This window comes from Pomacea canaliculata, linkage group LG2 (assembly GCF_003073045.1).
Source record: "Pomacea canaliculata isolate SZHN2017 linkage group LG2, ASM307304v1, whole genome shotgun sequence".
Classification (NCBI taxonomy): domain Eukaryota; kingdom Metazoa; phylum Mollusca; class Gastropoda; order Architaenioglossa; family Ampullariidae; genus Pomacea; species Pomacea canaliculata.
Window position 1 is genome coordinate 2,904,857 of NC_037591.1, and position 15,145 is coordinate 2,920,001.

General features: G+C 42.4%; 2 protein-coding genes across 2 annotated transcripts; both read right to left on the bottom strand.

The window, feature by feature from the left end:
* Positions 1-95: 95 nt before the first annotated feature.
* Positions 96-9,414, bottom strand: LOC112557202 (E3 ubiquitin-protein ligase MIB2-like). Its single transcript, XM_025226914.1, has 13 exons — positions 9,286-9,414; positions 8,542-8,748; positions 7,820-8,018; positions 7,071-7,303; positions 6,616-6,764; positions 5,738-5,894; positions 5,142-5,296; positions 4,277-4,403; positions 3,798-3,903; positions 3,303-3,385; positions 2,967-3,127; positions 1,910-2,151; positions 96-472 (listed from the first exon to the last, which is right to left on the bottom strand). Exons 1-13 carry the CDS (start codon positions 9,292-9,294, stop codon positions 135-137), a joined length of 2,166 nt encoding a protein of 721 aa, XP_025082699.1. The 5' UTR covers positions 9,295-9,414; the 3' UTR covers positions 96-134.
* A 106-nt stretch (positions 9,415-9,520) lies between these two features.
* Positions 9,521-15,113, bottom strand: LOC112557203 (E3 ubiquitin-protein ligase MIB1-like). The gene is made up of 6 exons (XM_025226915.1): positions 14,737-15,113; positions 13,277-13,491; positions 11,577-11,748; positions 11,156-11,262; positions 10,218-10,412; positions 9,521-9,861 (listed from the first exon to the last, which is right to left on the bottom strand). Exons 2-6 carry the CDS (start codon positions 13,488-13,490, stop codon positions 9,551-9,553), a joined length of 999 nt encoding a protein of 332 aa, XP_025082700.1. The 5' UTR covers position 13,491; positions 14,737-15,113; the 3' UTR covers positions 9,521-9,550.
* Between the last annotated feature and the right edge of the window lie 32 nt (positions 15,114-15,145).

Below are 15,145 nucleotides of genomic sequence, written 5' to 3' on the forward strand. Positions count from 1 at the left end.
AGGGGGTCGCGGCTGACACCTCGGGAGACTTGTCCAGTTCTGTCTCTCCAGCCTCAGCCACAGTTTCATCGCCGATAGACAAGCACACCAAATCTGCAGTCGCATCTTCATTCAGATCATCCTCAACATCCTCGTTAACTTCCAGACCAGCTGCAACCGCACTGGAGCCTTGCTCCAGCTTCTCCAGCTTCGCCACCTTCACCAACAAGAGAAGCGCCATCAGCGAGCCAGCGACTGTCGGCCGGCTGGCACTGCGTCACTTTGGTGCAGTCTCTGTCACTAGCAACACGTGTCTCAGTTCCTTGCAGTTGTATGAGTGCCCGAAAGTTAGAAGAGACTGAAGCGGACGAGACACTCGCCGGAACTGACGTCACACCGGCATGCGCAGTCATTTCGGAAGTAGACGACCCACATTCGTCTGCTCCTGGCTTTATTCCACCGGAAGGCGTAGAAACAGTGGAAGACACGTCACCTGTTGAAAAAAAAACCAGTTTGATAGTTCACATGCTGTTGATGTTAGCAGTGTGTTCAGCGTGCTAGACTTTTGCAGGAATAATCATCATCATCATTATCATCTATTCTAGATGGACTATATTCACCACGAGCAAACGCAATGGAGTTAATCATTAATACCAAATCGTTCTAGTAACAAACAGACATGCTGGCTGGTTAATGCGTTCAGCTGCTGAGCTGGATTCCGATTTTAGACTGAAAAACTGTTATGAGGCTATCCGATAAGTCCGGCCACATTAAGGAAGGTTGAAAGAGAGGTTAGACTATTTTTAATAGGCTGAACCTTGTACACGATGATCCACTTTCAGAAAATTGCGTTGTGCGCCTCTAACCCAATCCGTTGATCTCTCTTTCTTTTTCTTTCTCTTTCTTTTTCTTTCTTTCCTTTGCGTCTCACGTGCCAGAAGAGATATTTTTACTAACTTGCCCTTTTCGCTGGTGCTAAGCAGGATGCTTATAGGGGGGGTGGGTGGGCTAGTTTTAATTACTTGCTGAAGAGGAGGGAAATCCAATTGCTAAGCGGATCTAGTGGTCACATTGTTTTTATTTTTTACCGTTCATTCATGTTCTTTCCTTTTTTATTCCTTAGACTCATTAGCGTTCTAACTTTCAATAACACATGTTGACAGTCTCCGAGTCGTTGTCGTTCAGATGGAGCAACCAGAATACAAAAAAAGATTACAAAATATGTATTCCCAATTCTATCGCCTATGATCACACTAGTATGGGACTTTCACCTTTCACCTTTGAGAAAAGAGTTAAACAGTTGTAATATCAGTAATAATTAGTGGTCTGTATTAAACATAAAAAGAAGCACACGTCTGTAACTTGTTTGATAGCTGTTCATCTCCCTCTCTTGTAGCGCTTTTTAAAAGTGACCATTACGAGTCCGGCAAACCACTGTTGTTCCCATCAGCCTGCGCTACGCATGTGCATGTGCACATACTTTCATCTTTTGATCACGTGATGCCATTAGCCCTCGTGGACAAGAACTATGTTTCTTCTGCTCAGTTATTCTGGCCAAAATACAAACTCAAACCTATAACCACGAACATATGCACTTATCCTCATTGCACACTTGTCGATAACATTAAAAAATCCAAAAGACCTTCAGAATATTCAAAAGAGAAACAAACACAGCAGTCTATATGTTATATACTTTATAAGTATAACTTTAGTAAGAACCAAGCCCTCCAATATCCGCACAGCACACCATGCGCTTGACCTGCATCAACTTCACTGTCAAGACCAGCAGCTGGCTAATACTTTAAGTGTATTAGCATCTATTTAAATTACTGCATAATGATCGGATAGCAGGAAAGGACTAAGTAAAAATGTCTGCGCTTACGTTTTTGCAAGCCGGTCGAAAAGAAACGAACCACGTCCTGCAACTGACCTTTGGCGACCTGACATCCCAGCACTTGGCGTTGGCACAGCGGACAGCGCGTGGCACGTGCGCTGCAGGTTGCACACAGCGTAGTATGGCCGCACGGCATTGCGGACCCGTCTGCACGCGCACCGCATGTCAGACAGTTGGTCAGGCTCAAACCCTTCAGTGCTGACATCAGGATCGTTGTCTTCAATGGGCCGCTCTCTTCTTCTTGTCGTCTCGCGCTTTTGACTCGAACCAGTTGGGGGCTGACAAGACCCACATCAATAAGAAACAAACATCAAAAGGCTGTCAGAAGGCCTAGAAAGTGATATTTCAGTAATGTACCTGTGCTGATGGCGTTTACCTTTTTCTCTACATTAGTAGCTCCACTAGCCGAGAATACAATTAACTCTTTGTCTTAAGACGATTATTATTAATTAGTCTGGGGTTTTTTTTTATTTGTGAAGCACTTTGCACTAGCCCTTAATGGTGGGTAAAGTGCTGTATAAATTAACTTTGTTGTTAGGTTATTAATAGTAATAAATGATTTCTGGGCTTCTCAAATGTCGTTGTCAACCTTTGGTCAGAGGTGGACAGATAATAAAAGGACAGATGCCCATTTTCACTAATAAATGGAATACCGAGCTAGCATTAAAGTACATAAGCCGCGTTTCTCCTACCTATGACTTTATATCATCTACTATTATATATATACAATAATTTTCTTGTTTATATTACATTGAGAAAACCCGCAATCCTAACTGGTATCCTGTGTGCAATATCGAATCTTGTTAATTCGTTATAATTATGAACGTATATGTTTAGCGCACTGCCACAACAAGAGTGTCATGTTCCAACAATTAACATGAACAGTATAAACTGTACAACAAATGAAAACAAAGCTGAGGTTACATATGATATGAAACAATAGCCAGACTGAAACTTGCGACCAAAAGCTCTGAATGTTTCTCTAACAAGTGTATTCTAAGGCCATGTTTAAAACTCTACTGTCCGCTGATGGCGTATCACATAAGGCAGACTTTAAATAAGCTGATATGGAGTGGGCGAACATGTGCCATACTTGGCTTTCATGAACAGTTCCACGCCTGTGCGGATCTCAGGACGGCCGTACACTAGCGCTGTCTTCCCTTGCCGGTTCTCGGCGTCCACGAAGGCGCCGTGGGCAATCAGAATGTTTGCAACACGAATCCGCTCAGCAGTGTCCTTCTCCCGTTCTTCGCTCTGCAGACAGAAGGTGTCGGCCAAATATTAACAAGCTCCCATAGCATGGCGATGAAGCTCTTGTGTTTGCTTCTGTGGGCTACGCCAAGAAGGCAGTGGGTATTCATAAATAGCAATTTACTGAATGTAAAAACACCTCATCGGTATGGAAGTATGAAATGTATAAATCTCTTACCGTTAAATGTCGGCCGCTAGAACCTCCCATGGTATGGTGGAGGGGAGTGTCTCCTTCTCGGTCTTGAATATTCACATCAGCACCTGGACACGAAGAGGCCTGGTTGATGCGAGTTCTCACTTTTTTTTCTCTCTCTCTCTCTCTCTCTCTCTCACACACACACACACACACAAACGCGCAAGCACGCACTTTCGATACTCTCGAATTGTTCATTTCTAATTTTAATTATTTATTTATAATTCATTAACCACCTACGCTTAATTCCGGTACTGAAGATTTGTGTTATACTTTAAAAGCCACATTTCAACAATAAGTTATTAAAGGCAGTATATGAATATTTTTACAGTTGCCATCATGCACAAGGAAAAAAAATGAATCCCACTAGTAGTTTTCAAAGTTTCACGCAAAGTCAGTTAAGTCGATATGAACTTTTGTCACCAATCGAACAAGACTTCAGACAACTCGGATATTGTGCGGATTCGCTATGGTGCTCACCGAGATCCAAGAGAAGCTCTACAATGGGCACAAATTTACGCAAGCCCGCAAGGTGCAGTGCAGATACCCCTTTGTCTCCACTAGCCAGGTTGATGTTAGCACCACCCTGTAGCATAATTTGAGCTATCATAATTCCTTACTATCTCTTTCTCTCTGTTCTTTGTTCTGTGCATCAAAGCACAGTCGGAAAAGACATAGAAAGTGCAAACAAGAGTTGAGGATGAAATGTAAATAATTCTTTCTGTTATTGAACGACTGGCATGGAAACATTTTTCAAGTTCAAAAGCCATGCTAAAGGTTTGTCCAAACAGTCATTGCTATCGTGATTATTTAATGACATTTCTTTTGCAATATCGTCAGTTTTATTTTTTAATATTCTGTTGGAAATTAATAATGCGAACATTTTTATCTTCTTTATGATCTTAATCATGAGTCACTCCAAATTGATAATGTGCCATTCAGAGTGGAGGTGTACTCACCATGCTGACAAGCAGCCTTACAGCCTCTGTACAGTTGGCAATGACCGCCATATGAAGAGCAGTGAGGTCTCCGCGGAACAGTTTGTCCACCGCACTACGGTCACGTGTTAGCAGATGGCTCACGCAGCTGAAGCAAAAGAACTACTGTCAGTGATTCATACCAAGGGATAGTCGTCAGTGATACAAGAGGATAGGTTAGCGACACAGACAAGAGGACAGTAATAATAATAATAAAAGATTTGTATGGCGCTAACCCACACTCGAAAGGAGCATGCTCGTAGCGATTAAGAACAAGAACGAGGCATGGGCAACATACGAGGGACACAAAAACAAATAACATATGAACGACGGAAGGATGAAAAACAGTATAGATAACGAAATAGAAGGCAAATAAAGAAAATCAAAGAGGAATCAAGCAACAGGAACTTGAATATCATGATTTTGCAAAGAAAGACGAGTAGGGAATCAGCAATAAGCGTAATTGGGGAAAGGCTGTGGCAAGACTAGCGTTGTGTGGACTGTTGTTAGGAATAATGATCAAAGGAAGAGTGCTTTTTCAGATCACATTTAAAGGATTCGATTTTGGGTAGATGGCGGATATAGAAAGGGAGAGAGTTTCATTGTTTTTGTTGCACAGCTACTTAAAGTTTATAACAGTAATTAGTGTTACAAGAGGAGAAGGTTAGTGATGCAACTGTCTGGAACACAGACGAGGCAACTCGTTCACACTTAGAGACTGATACTGTTGTACACCGTCGTCAATATTATCAGGAAGAAGGGGGATTAAATCCTCTTTTGGTGGCTGACACAGACACACAGAGGGAAGTACCGACCAATAAATACACGTATGTGCCTAATACTCAACCATGCGTTGCCTTTGTAGCAGGCGAGCTGTAGAGGGTTGAAGCCGTTCTTGTTGACGATGGTGGTGTTGACAGTGTCCATTTGTATAAGGATCTCCGCCAGAAAGTCCCGGCCAGTCGAAATTGCGTCGTGAAGAGGTGTATCTCCATACTTGTCCTGTCAGACAAAAACGGTGTATGTGAGGTCTTAGTATGATTTGTGTAGCATCTTCGTCTCTTCATATTATTCCCTTTCATTTTCTCTTTCTCTTCTGTCTTATTACTCTTCTTCCCTTGTCATTTTTTTGTGAACTAACCTAGCTCTATATATATAAACATAGACGTGAGATATGGGTCAATGACAAAATTGCCTGAAACAGTAACTTTCAACTTTATTATGACAGAGACGGATATATAGTACAAGGACGTAGAAACAAAAGATACACAATAAAAGATCAAAAGAATAATAAATAAAAGAAGAGGCCAGATAAAGATTAAGCACATATAACATAGCAGAGAGATGTCAGTTCCCTCCGAACGGAGAACACTCTAGAAATTAGTCGTTTTGAGTCAGTGCGTTGTTGTCTACGATGCAATGTCCCGAGACTAAGTGTCTTACCTGAGCATTGACGTCGGCGCCCATGTAGATGAGGACCTGGGCGGCCTCGGTCATACCACAACTGGCGGCCATGTGAAGGGGCGTGCGGTCCTTACTGTTTCTCTGGACAGCATCAGCTCCATGCTCAAGCAGCAGCAGCGCTATCTCCTCTTCCTTCCTGTTGAGACAAGCCCCACGGTCAGAACACAGGTGCCTCGATATCAGAAGTAGCTTCGTGTTTGGAACACAAAATTGTAGTCTTACACGAGGGCACCTTAACACACACACGCACACACACACGCACACGCGCGTGTGATCTTACCTACAAACATGCATGTACTCACTGACGCAAACGATACATAATTATGCCTTATCATAGTATTCTACAACCGCTTTTGAACGCTACTTCCTTAAAAGGGGATCACATCGTTACTATAATTATTTCTACCCCAAAGAAAGTGAAAATCATTTCAGATACTCCATCTGGGATTTGTTTGCCCTTTGGATGCTATGAGTCCTTGGCAGTCACTCTCGAGCTCTTTCTCACCTATACTGATGAGGAAAAATCAGTTGATGTGTGTTGGTCACTTAAGTGTACTGTCGATACATTTACTGGCCTTGGATTATGACCACTGCTATACCCAGGCTACTTAATGCTGCTCAATTGCTCCTGGTGCTTGTCATAACAATTGTTCTAGAATCGACTAATTCTAAATCAGTTTTCTGAACTCAGAAAAGATTACGGGGACTTCAAAGATACTTATTCCGTTACACAACCTACTTTTTCTAATGAATATCATATTCTGTGTTTTATTTATTGTGTCAACTAAAGTATATCTAGAACATCGAGATGATCTACAGCTTAAAATCATATGGAGAAGAAACCACTAGCTACTCACGCCTCCAGCGCGACTCCAAGAGCCGTCTGCTGTTTCACTCCCTGAGCGTTGACATCCGCGCCTAGCTTCAGTAGCTCTCGGACGATGTGACGTTTGCCGCGGAGACAGGCCAGCATAAGAGGAGTCAGGTCCTTATGTATAGCATTTACCTGTGACAAAGCGTGCGGACAGTCTACCTCAGTCTACCTCCGACTAGCCAATCACTGCTCGACACGTGTCCGTTAATCTCAAAGAGGAGAGTCATATGCAACACGTGAGTATATATGCGGGCCTGCTGGAGTGTTTACAAAATGCGTACATTGTAAGCCAAGCTGAACCATTTACCTATCATTTCCGTTCAGACCAATATGCTATTGCATTCCTCACGATTCCTTTTTTTAACCATGACTGATCTTTCTCTTCAAAAAGGTTGGCAAAGCAAATAATGACAAAATAAGACATATGTGAACCCTTACCAAACTAGGATTGGCAGCACACAGACTTCTAACTCTGTCGATGTCGCTGTTGTTGATGGCCAAGTAAAGGCGTCCGACATCGGAGTCGCCATCGTCGTCGCGGGCGGCAGAGAGCACACTCCTCAGCTCGCGAAAACCTAGCCCTCCGAGACCTCCGAGACCTCCGAGACCCCCTAGACCCCCGAGTCCTCTGATGCCCCCGGCGGCCAACTTCCGGATTAAGCGACCTCGATCTGCCGCAAAGATTAATAAACATATATGTATAACCTACTTTATTCTGATAAATACCGCTCATACCGATACTCTACCACACAAACATGATGGAGGTCATCACACCGGTTAGACCGATATAACACCACACAATACCTAATACATGATATACGTGTGTACTAATTGTATGTGTGTGTGGATGCTTGTATACTTTACGAACTTGTCATCGTTCTAATCAGTTAATATTCGTGTATCTTGTCTAGGAAACAATACTCGAATAAAGCGTTATACTAGTAAAGCTGAGTCAAGGGAAGCCACTATTGGGAGTTCTATCATTTTTTGCAGCATCAACGTTTTACACTCGGGCTTCTGGCTGAGACCTGTCGCCCCCTCCACACACACACAACTGAACAAACTGATAGCGCGCTAGTTAGCATTTTGGATTCTCTAGAAAAAAAGAAATTTGACTAATTGTTATAATACCGTAATTAAACTGTGCCAATTGCTTTTGTATGAAGAAGCATCAGCTGCATCTATACCTGAAGAATCGTCATCAGAATCGTCGAGTGAAGATGCCTGAGGCTCGTTCTGTGTTTCCTCGTCTCTCCAAAAGTCGTCTCTGTCTCCTGGCTCAGGTGTACAGCAGCCAGGTGAGAGGTTGAATCTGCAATCTCCGAAGTCTACCCGGACATCACCATCGCTATCAATTTTGACGATTTTGCCCACCCTCCCCAGGATCTGTCAGATACAACGACAAGAGTGTAGTTTTTTTTTTAAAGAGTCACTGACTCAGACAAGAGCTAAAAATGTGCTGAAATCATTATCTGGAAAGTATAGTTACAGATAAGTAATTAAGTCCATTCATCATTAAAATTTGTGTGTTCACTGTAAAAATAACAAGGTAAAAATCTGGATTTTAAACAAAAATCATCAAACAATTGGATATTAATGTTTCTCGCCGTTAGCAACCAAATTGCATCATGGCAAAGTAGTGTGTAACCAGGTGTCACTTAAAAAGTTTACTTGTACTAAAGGCAGTATCTGAACCCATGACACATCCTCCTCAATATCTGACAAGCACTTTACATTTCGCCATAGGATTAACCTTTTGGAAGAGAATCTGTGCAAAGGAAACAGCTGATTTTATCACTTTCTGCCCCCACGGACAAAAGTGAACAAAAAATTTGGACCACCCCTCGCATCTGAGGAACAAAAAAGCCTACATGCAATAATTAGCTACTCAGCATTTACCTGAACCTACCTTGTTCATTGGTGACACCCACCCGACTCTGGTGTTCAGCACTTTCACGAGGTCCACGTCAGTGGATATGCGAACGCGCTGACCCACCCTCAGCTCGCACACCTTGATGAGGGCGTCAGGGTTGAAGCGGTACGCCAGAGATAAGAAACGAACGTGAACCGCGCCCGCTGCTGTGATGGAAGTCACCACACCCGTCAGACCGATACTCTACCACACAAACATGATGGAGATCACCTCACCAGCTAGACCGATATAGCACCACACGGACATGCCAGCGATGGAAGAAAGTGTTTGATATAATATCCAATAGTTTTGACATACACTAAACTTTGTGTCTATGAATCTAGTTATGTACATGCTCAACTAGCTGTCCTCGCATATGCTGCAAAGTTTTTATTCTACTATTTTTACCAGTCACCCTCTCTCCACTTTGATCTTTAAATATGTTTATCATGCTTTTATTTATTTATCTCTTTAATTAAAAGTTCAGCGAATAAATCTGAAGAATGATGCAAAAGTGTAAGCTTAAAATAAATTTTTAAACACATTTAATGATGATTAAAACCCATTTTTGGAAACATTTGATAGTTAACAGCATACAACCTATAATCAGTCCTCTATAGCGTGCAATGTCACCTATTCGCTGCCCAAATTTTCAAGATACTATTAAAATTTCCATTCCACAAAATCTTGTCAGTATTTATTATGGAAAAAGAACCAGAAGAAAGGTTAAAAAGTGCTTACCGATACCATCCCCAACGTTGTGCCCCCAAAGTCCTTTTGCAAAACCCTCAAACAGTCCTCACTGACACGAATGGAGGCTTTGTTGCCTACGGTTAATGTACTCTGATCTTCCTTAGGACTTGCGTACGCACCGAGGGCAAAACCTTCGTCACGTCCACTTCCGGTGAAACGTCCACCTACCCCCGGGCCTGAAACGGTTCCTTTCGGCGCTAAATCGCGGTACTTTTCCTGCAGTCATCTTTTCTTTCAGACAGTGGCTCGAATTTCAATTCTTCAGCACCCACAACCTCTCTGTTTTGTTGGTCGAAAGCTTTTCGAAGCTCAACGTCATCTTCCCACAGTCCTCATTCTGTGCAACTGAACTGTCTTCAGGATGAACATCAGAGATATCTTCTGCTTTGGCAGGTAAGTCCGTCCCTCCTTCAGCACCGTTTGCTGTTTCCAGTAAAGCAGACCTTGACCGTTTATCCTTGTCGTGGCTGTTGATACCACCGTCACCTTCATCAGGATGAACTGAGCATGCTGCCTGATAACTGATGATCCCCTCATCGTTCCAGCCAGCAAAGTTTCCAGTACCTGTAAGGATTACAGAAAATATTCTCTTTCAGTGGACCGGCTTTATGAGAAGTTAAACAACAACAACAACAACAACATAACAAAACAAAAACACTTGCAGTCACAAAACTGCTTTTGTTAATACTATGCTCGCTACATGGAAGTCTTTACAATATCCTTCTTACTTTTCTTCTTCATGTTATTCTCCTGTAGGCTCTTTATGTCTGCTAATCCTGTCTTTTAAATATGCGTATTGTTTCATAATTCTGAAGGAAAACAATCACTCAGGATGTGATACATCAAGAAGAAAATGTAACATTAAAATAGTAGAACGCGAAAACCATTAGAAAGGTTGAATACAAATTAAATTTACTGACCAAGACAAGGCAGATGATCTCTGTAGTAAAAGAATCTGGCTTCCTCCTCTATGCAGACCACATCTACGTTTCCTTTGAATCCCACCCGGTAGATGTTGGTCCCTCCGTTCACCCATCGAACCCGCATCAGTGCTCGCTTGAAAAGCGGTCCAACTTCCTCGTAATTTTCCAGAGTTCCTTCAGAATCTTGTCCTCCTGCACCAAACACAGCTGTTGTGGAAACATAGCAGCTTCCTCTATGACAATTTGATATATTTTTTCGTGACAGTATAAATAGATCGTCCGTAAAGAACAGGGAGCTGAGATTCACGTTTTCCGTCGAGTTTGTCAAAGACACAGACTTTTCTTACTTCAGTGTCGCTCTTTTTAATTTTTTTATTTTGACATTTATTACATTGAAAACTATTATAGTGTGAACTATTGTGTGCGTTCATCGTTATTTTCTTTCTCTAGCTCATTCATCCATCCACCCAGCCTAGGTGAAAAAAGTGAGGCGGTAGAGACCGTACTTAGAACCAGCTTTCTTGTGAGGACGGCCCCATCTTTTCCCACTCGCTGCCTTCTCCCACAACCCACTGAGGGTATCCGTTCAACAGGTGGGTAAATATTGGATGGAGGTGATGCGATGCGCCATGCGGGTACCTAACCGGCTGTTGTGCCTTTTCTGACCGTGGAATCAGGTATTCTAACCGTTGTGCTATCCTACTAATGACAATGACAGAAAGATCAAGGTCCCCACTACGTGTTACGACCGATACAACGATACGAAACATACAACGCATGACTGTTGTTATATAGAGAGCCATGTCAGTTATTTTTTACGTGATAATAAGTATTACAAACTAATCAAGAGACAGATACTAAAGCTACGACATGATAAATCAGACACAAAGATTGGGGTGCATTTAAAACAAAGGAAGCGGAAGTTGTGTGCCCACCGTCCTGGTCACCCCACGCCCAGTCCTTTCCTCGTCTCACGCGAGCTCCTGGCAACAAGCCCACGGCACCAAGTCGCACACTTGCCTTCCTCTGGCCCACCGCCACACTGCAACAGGAATAGTGGACTACAGGAAGTGACCAGCACGCGCTTTTTTCTGCCGAGAGAGCTCTCGATAAAGTTGGTCAATGCTTCTTCTCCATCTTTTTTCACCTCACACACTCTCTCTCTCTCTCTCATGCATACATATACACACACATACATACACACCCCCACACCCTCACTCACACACGAGCGCTGACCTTAGAAATTTTGATGTGTGAAAGTGAAAGATTTCCTGCTTTCTTCTAACTTACTCTCAACAACACAGAATAATGTTACGTTAATGTTACGTTAGCCCTAGAAGCATAATAGATACATACCGAGGAGCATTCTGAAAGTCTAGTCTGTAGAAGCAGTGATCAGTGTCGTGCTCGTCCAGTACGTAACACGTGGTGCAGAGGTCACAGGTCGTGCAGTCCACGCAGCTCCACAGCGCGCCAAAAATATCCTTCTCTCCACACGACGAACACAAGCTACCAGAATGGTGCACACCTGTGGTAGACACATCCTAGTGAAAATGCTTTAAAAACAAGTATACCCTGTTCTGAGCAGACTGCGGCAGTTCCGATGTTCCTTACAAAAAGTGGAATGTTACGGTTAATCCGAAACTCCGAAACTATTTGTCCATGCCAATAGCATGAAACTTGCTCATGGCGAAAAAAAATTCTTTTGGAGGCAAGGATATTTCATTTTGTTCCTTCGTTTATCCACAGTCTAGGAAACTAATGGGTGCATTCTGCTTATTACACAACATAAATCGTGCTCAGTGCATGTTGGCTGTCTCATCTAGTATGCTTTATTGAGTATCTCATACAAAAAGTGCTTTAGGTGCTATACAAAACAAAACGTTTAGTAGCCAATCTATTGTCCTTTTCTTGTTGCTGTTCACGTTTTCCGGACAACAAGCTAGTCTTTTCAAGAGAAGCGATAGCCGAATAGTTTACAGCACTGCCTCAGATCCCAGAGGCGTTAAAATTCCTGTCAACTACCAGTGTATGCAGAAAATTTTCCCAGTCGACTAAGCTATCGGGAGCGGGTACCTGACTGCACAGAGGGCTGTGAAAGTAAAGGAAGCCAGAGAGATGAGATGGACCCTACCAATATAAAATGCTAGTCCCGGTGAAAGTTGATTTCTTTGGCCTCACTTTTCAACTAACCAAAATGTTAGGGGACTACCTTTACCTTTTCATTTGTTTTTGATTTGATTTTGGTTTTGGTTTTTTTTTTTTCGTGTCTTTTTTTTCCAAAGAATAGCAGTCACATCTTTAGTAATTGCTTGTTGTCAACATTTTGTATCAGTGCTACCAAGAGTGCAGGTCTACAACTGATTGCGTGCGTCCGTCAATTCCCTCATCCGTCTCCCTGTCCGTGTCTATGTTATCACCGTTACCATCACTGGCATCACATCAATCACTATTAGAACAACAGCGGTTGCAGTGTAGAGGGCCGCTAGGCCAGCATTGTTGCTAGTTTTGGCGGGATCTGCTAGGGCATGGTGAGAGATGGCAAATAGCGGTGATTGGCTATGGGAGATGGCAAATAGCGGTGATTGGCTAGGGTAAAACGGCGTATTGTTCCGACCGTATCAGAGCATCGCAAAAGTTTACCCCTTCCCAGAGGTATATAAGGGCAGAGTCGGCGGAGACAGCGCGCACAGCTACACGACGAAGAAGAGACAGCTCCGACCTCTAGCGCCTCGGGCGATTGACGCAGCCGTGACCATCGTACAAGAAATAAAGGGTCGCACACCTGCTGACTGTTCCTGCCTTTTTGGTTCGAGTGTTGAACTGTTGTTGTCACCATACAACCCCACCTTACCACTCGGTTACAGCAGCATCACTGCACAATTACTTTTACTAACCACAAGCCAGATTTATTTATAACGAACAAATGTGTGCGTGTGTGTGGAAAGGATTTCTTATCGAGTTTCATATATAAACGGGGACGTAGAATTCATAGGAGCAGTGAAAGCCAGCTAAGAACTGTCTTCTGTCTGAAAAACTATTTTCTCTGTTCTTACCCACAGCTGCAGTATCAAAGATCCTCAACTCTGTCTTTCCTTCCGCACCAGCCTTGCAGATGCTCTCTTGCCCAGTGTCCCAAAGCACGCGCACGTGCCAATTTCTTAGGACCTCCTTCACGGTGCCCAGATGGCCCTCTCCGCCATCTTCATCGCCACCCGCCCAGTCCGGACCTCGGAGGACGCGCAGGCCAACCAGTGCTAGGTTCTCCATACTGTTAACAAAAGTAGACAAACAGCGCCTTTTGACAGATTTAGTTCGAAAGACAAGTTTCAAGGAAAAGACTGACCCTGATCAATTTGTACACTTTTTAAAAATAGTCTATATAGCATAGTTTTATGTTCGCACAAAGTAACCGAATTAAATTGCACGTTCACGGTTATTGCGCAGAAATATACTACTCTTGTGATTGCTATTAGGCCCCTCAGCTTAAAAGAACTGCATTGTGTTAAGGTTTATATTAATTGTAATTAATATAGCCGGCCAACTTCATGGAAAGGAGGGTCACACAAAACCGTAAGTACGCTCACATCACGAGCGCTGGCTTGATGTCTATACCAAGGAGCGCAATCACAATAGTAATCGTAAGAATATTGTATCGTATAACGAAAATATGTAGAGAAGTCGGAAAACAGGCGTAGGGTGAGCAAAATTATAGTTGCGTTCTGGCTAAATTCGAATATAAAATGATGAAATTCCTCTTTAAAATGACTCTGTTTCGACCCAATAAGTTACTTTGCGATGGTGGTAACCGTCTGGAAAGTGGTAGGAAATATTACACTTAAAGTACGATTCAAATGTTATTCGAGTGCTCTTCTATTCATAATGTTTTAATGTCTTTAAATAGCGGCAACTAATATCCGCTAGCAGGGAATGAGAGGAAAGTTTGAACGGGAATTCCCGATGTCGACCAACGCAATGTTTCCTACATTAATTGGTGCTTGCAATCACTCAACCTTAAAATTGATCTGTACAAGAAGAACCTATATGTAGCATTCATGCCCCACTCTACGACACTAATTAAAGCACTGATAAAACAATTTAATTAACATTTATATTACTTTCACATCCGTTTTCACAAGGACGGATCAACGATAAAGGCACCGTCATAACATTATATCCTCGTAAAGCGAAACTGACGATGTGAATGAAATAACAAGATTGTATTTTAAAGTTGCCTGAAAAATATGTTCTTTTAAACCGGAAGAAAATTAGACGATTTTTTAAACAATATACAGAACCTGTCGTTTACTATTCTAAGATATAAATGCCGATCATGCGGCGATCATGTGATAATGAATTTGTTTCCCAATTTCCTAAATTGTCATTGTTTCTATTCAGCAAAAATATTAAATAAACTACGATATGTATCATTCTTGTAACTCCTTCAACGCTTGTGCTATTGTGCGATACCCGCCATCGTACAAGCTTGAGCACAATATACCTGTCTGAAACTTACCTTTCGGAAGTTTCTCCTTATGGTACTTCTTGTAGTGTGATCAAATCAGTGCCAACAGTAGATCTTGGCGTGAACAGTCACATTAAAGCGTCGTTTGCAGTCCATTGTGAACATTGTTTTAAATTCAAGGAAATCGACAGATCGCGTACGTCCGTGCGTGACTTGACCCTTGGCCAAATCTTTGTTTCCAGGCGAGGTGAAGTTTCGTATGTCGTATGATTCAACACGAATTCAAAATGACAACAACAGTTTCAGACGTTGACTTTTAACTTGAAAGGACGAAAATCGTATATAGATGCTCATTTCCGAGAACTTGCTAACAGCAGACGACACAGATACGATTTTACTACATCGAAGCACATTCAATTTTCATCATAAAAGAACTCCTGTAAGGGACATAAGTTTAATT

Coding starts and splice junctions, on each gene's coding strand:
- LOC112557202 (XM_025226914.1), bottom strand. Junction 3,904..4,276: donor TAAGGCTGCTTGTCAGCATG/GTGAGTACACCT, acceptor ATTATGCTACAG/GGTGGTGCTAACATCAACCT. Junction 3,386..3,797: donor AGAGCTTCTCTTGGATCTCG/GTGAGCACCATA, acceptor CTTCGTGTCCAG/GTGCTGATGTGAATATTCAA.
- LOC112557203 (XM_025226915.1), bottom strand. CDS start 13,490: ATGGAGAACCTAGCACTGGTTGGCCTGCGCGTCCTCCGAGGTCCGGAC. Junction 11,749..13,276: donor CTTTGATACTGCAGCTGTGG/GTAAGAACAGAG, acceptor TGTCTACCACAG/GTGTGCACCATTCTGGTAGC. Junction 9,862..10,217: donor AGATCATCTGCCTTGTCTTG/GTCAGTAAATTT, acceptor TAATCCTTACAG/GTACTGGAAACTTTGCTGGC.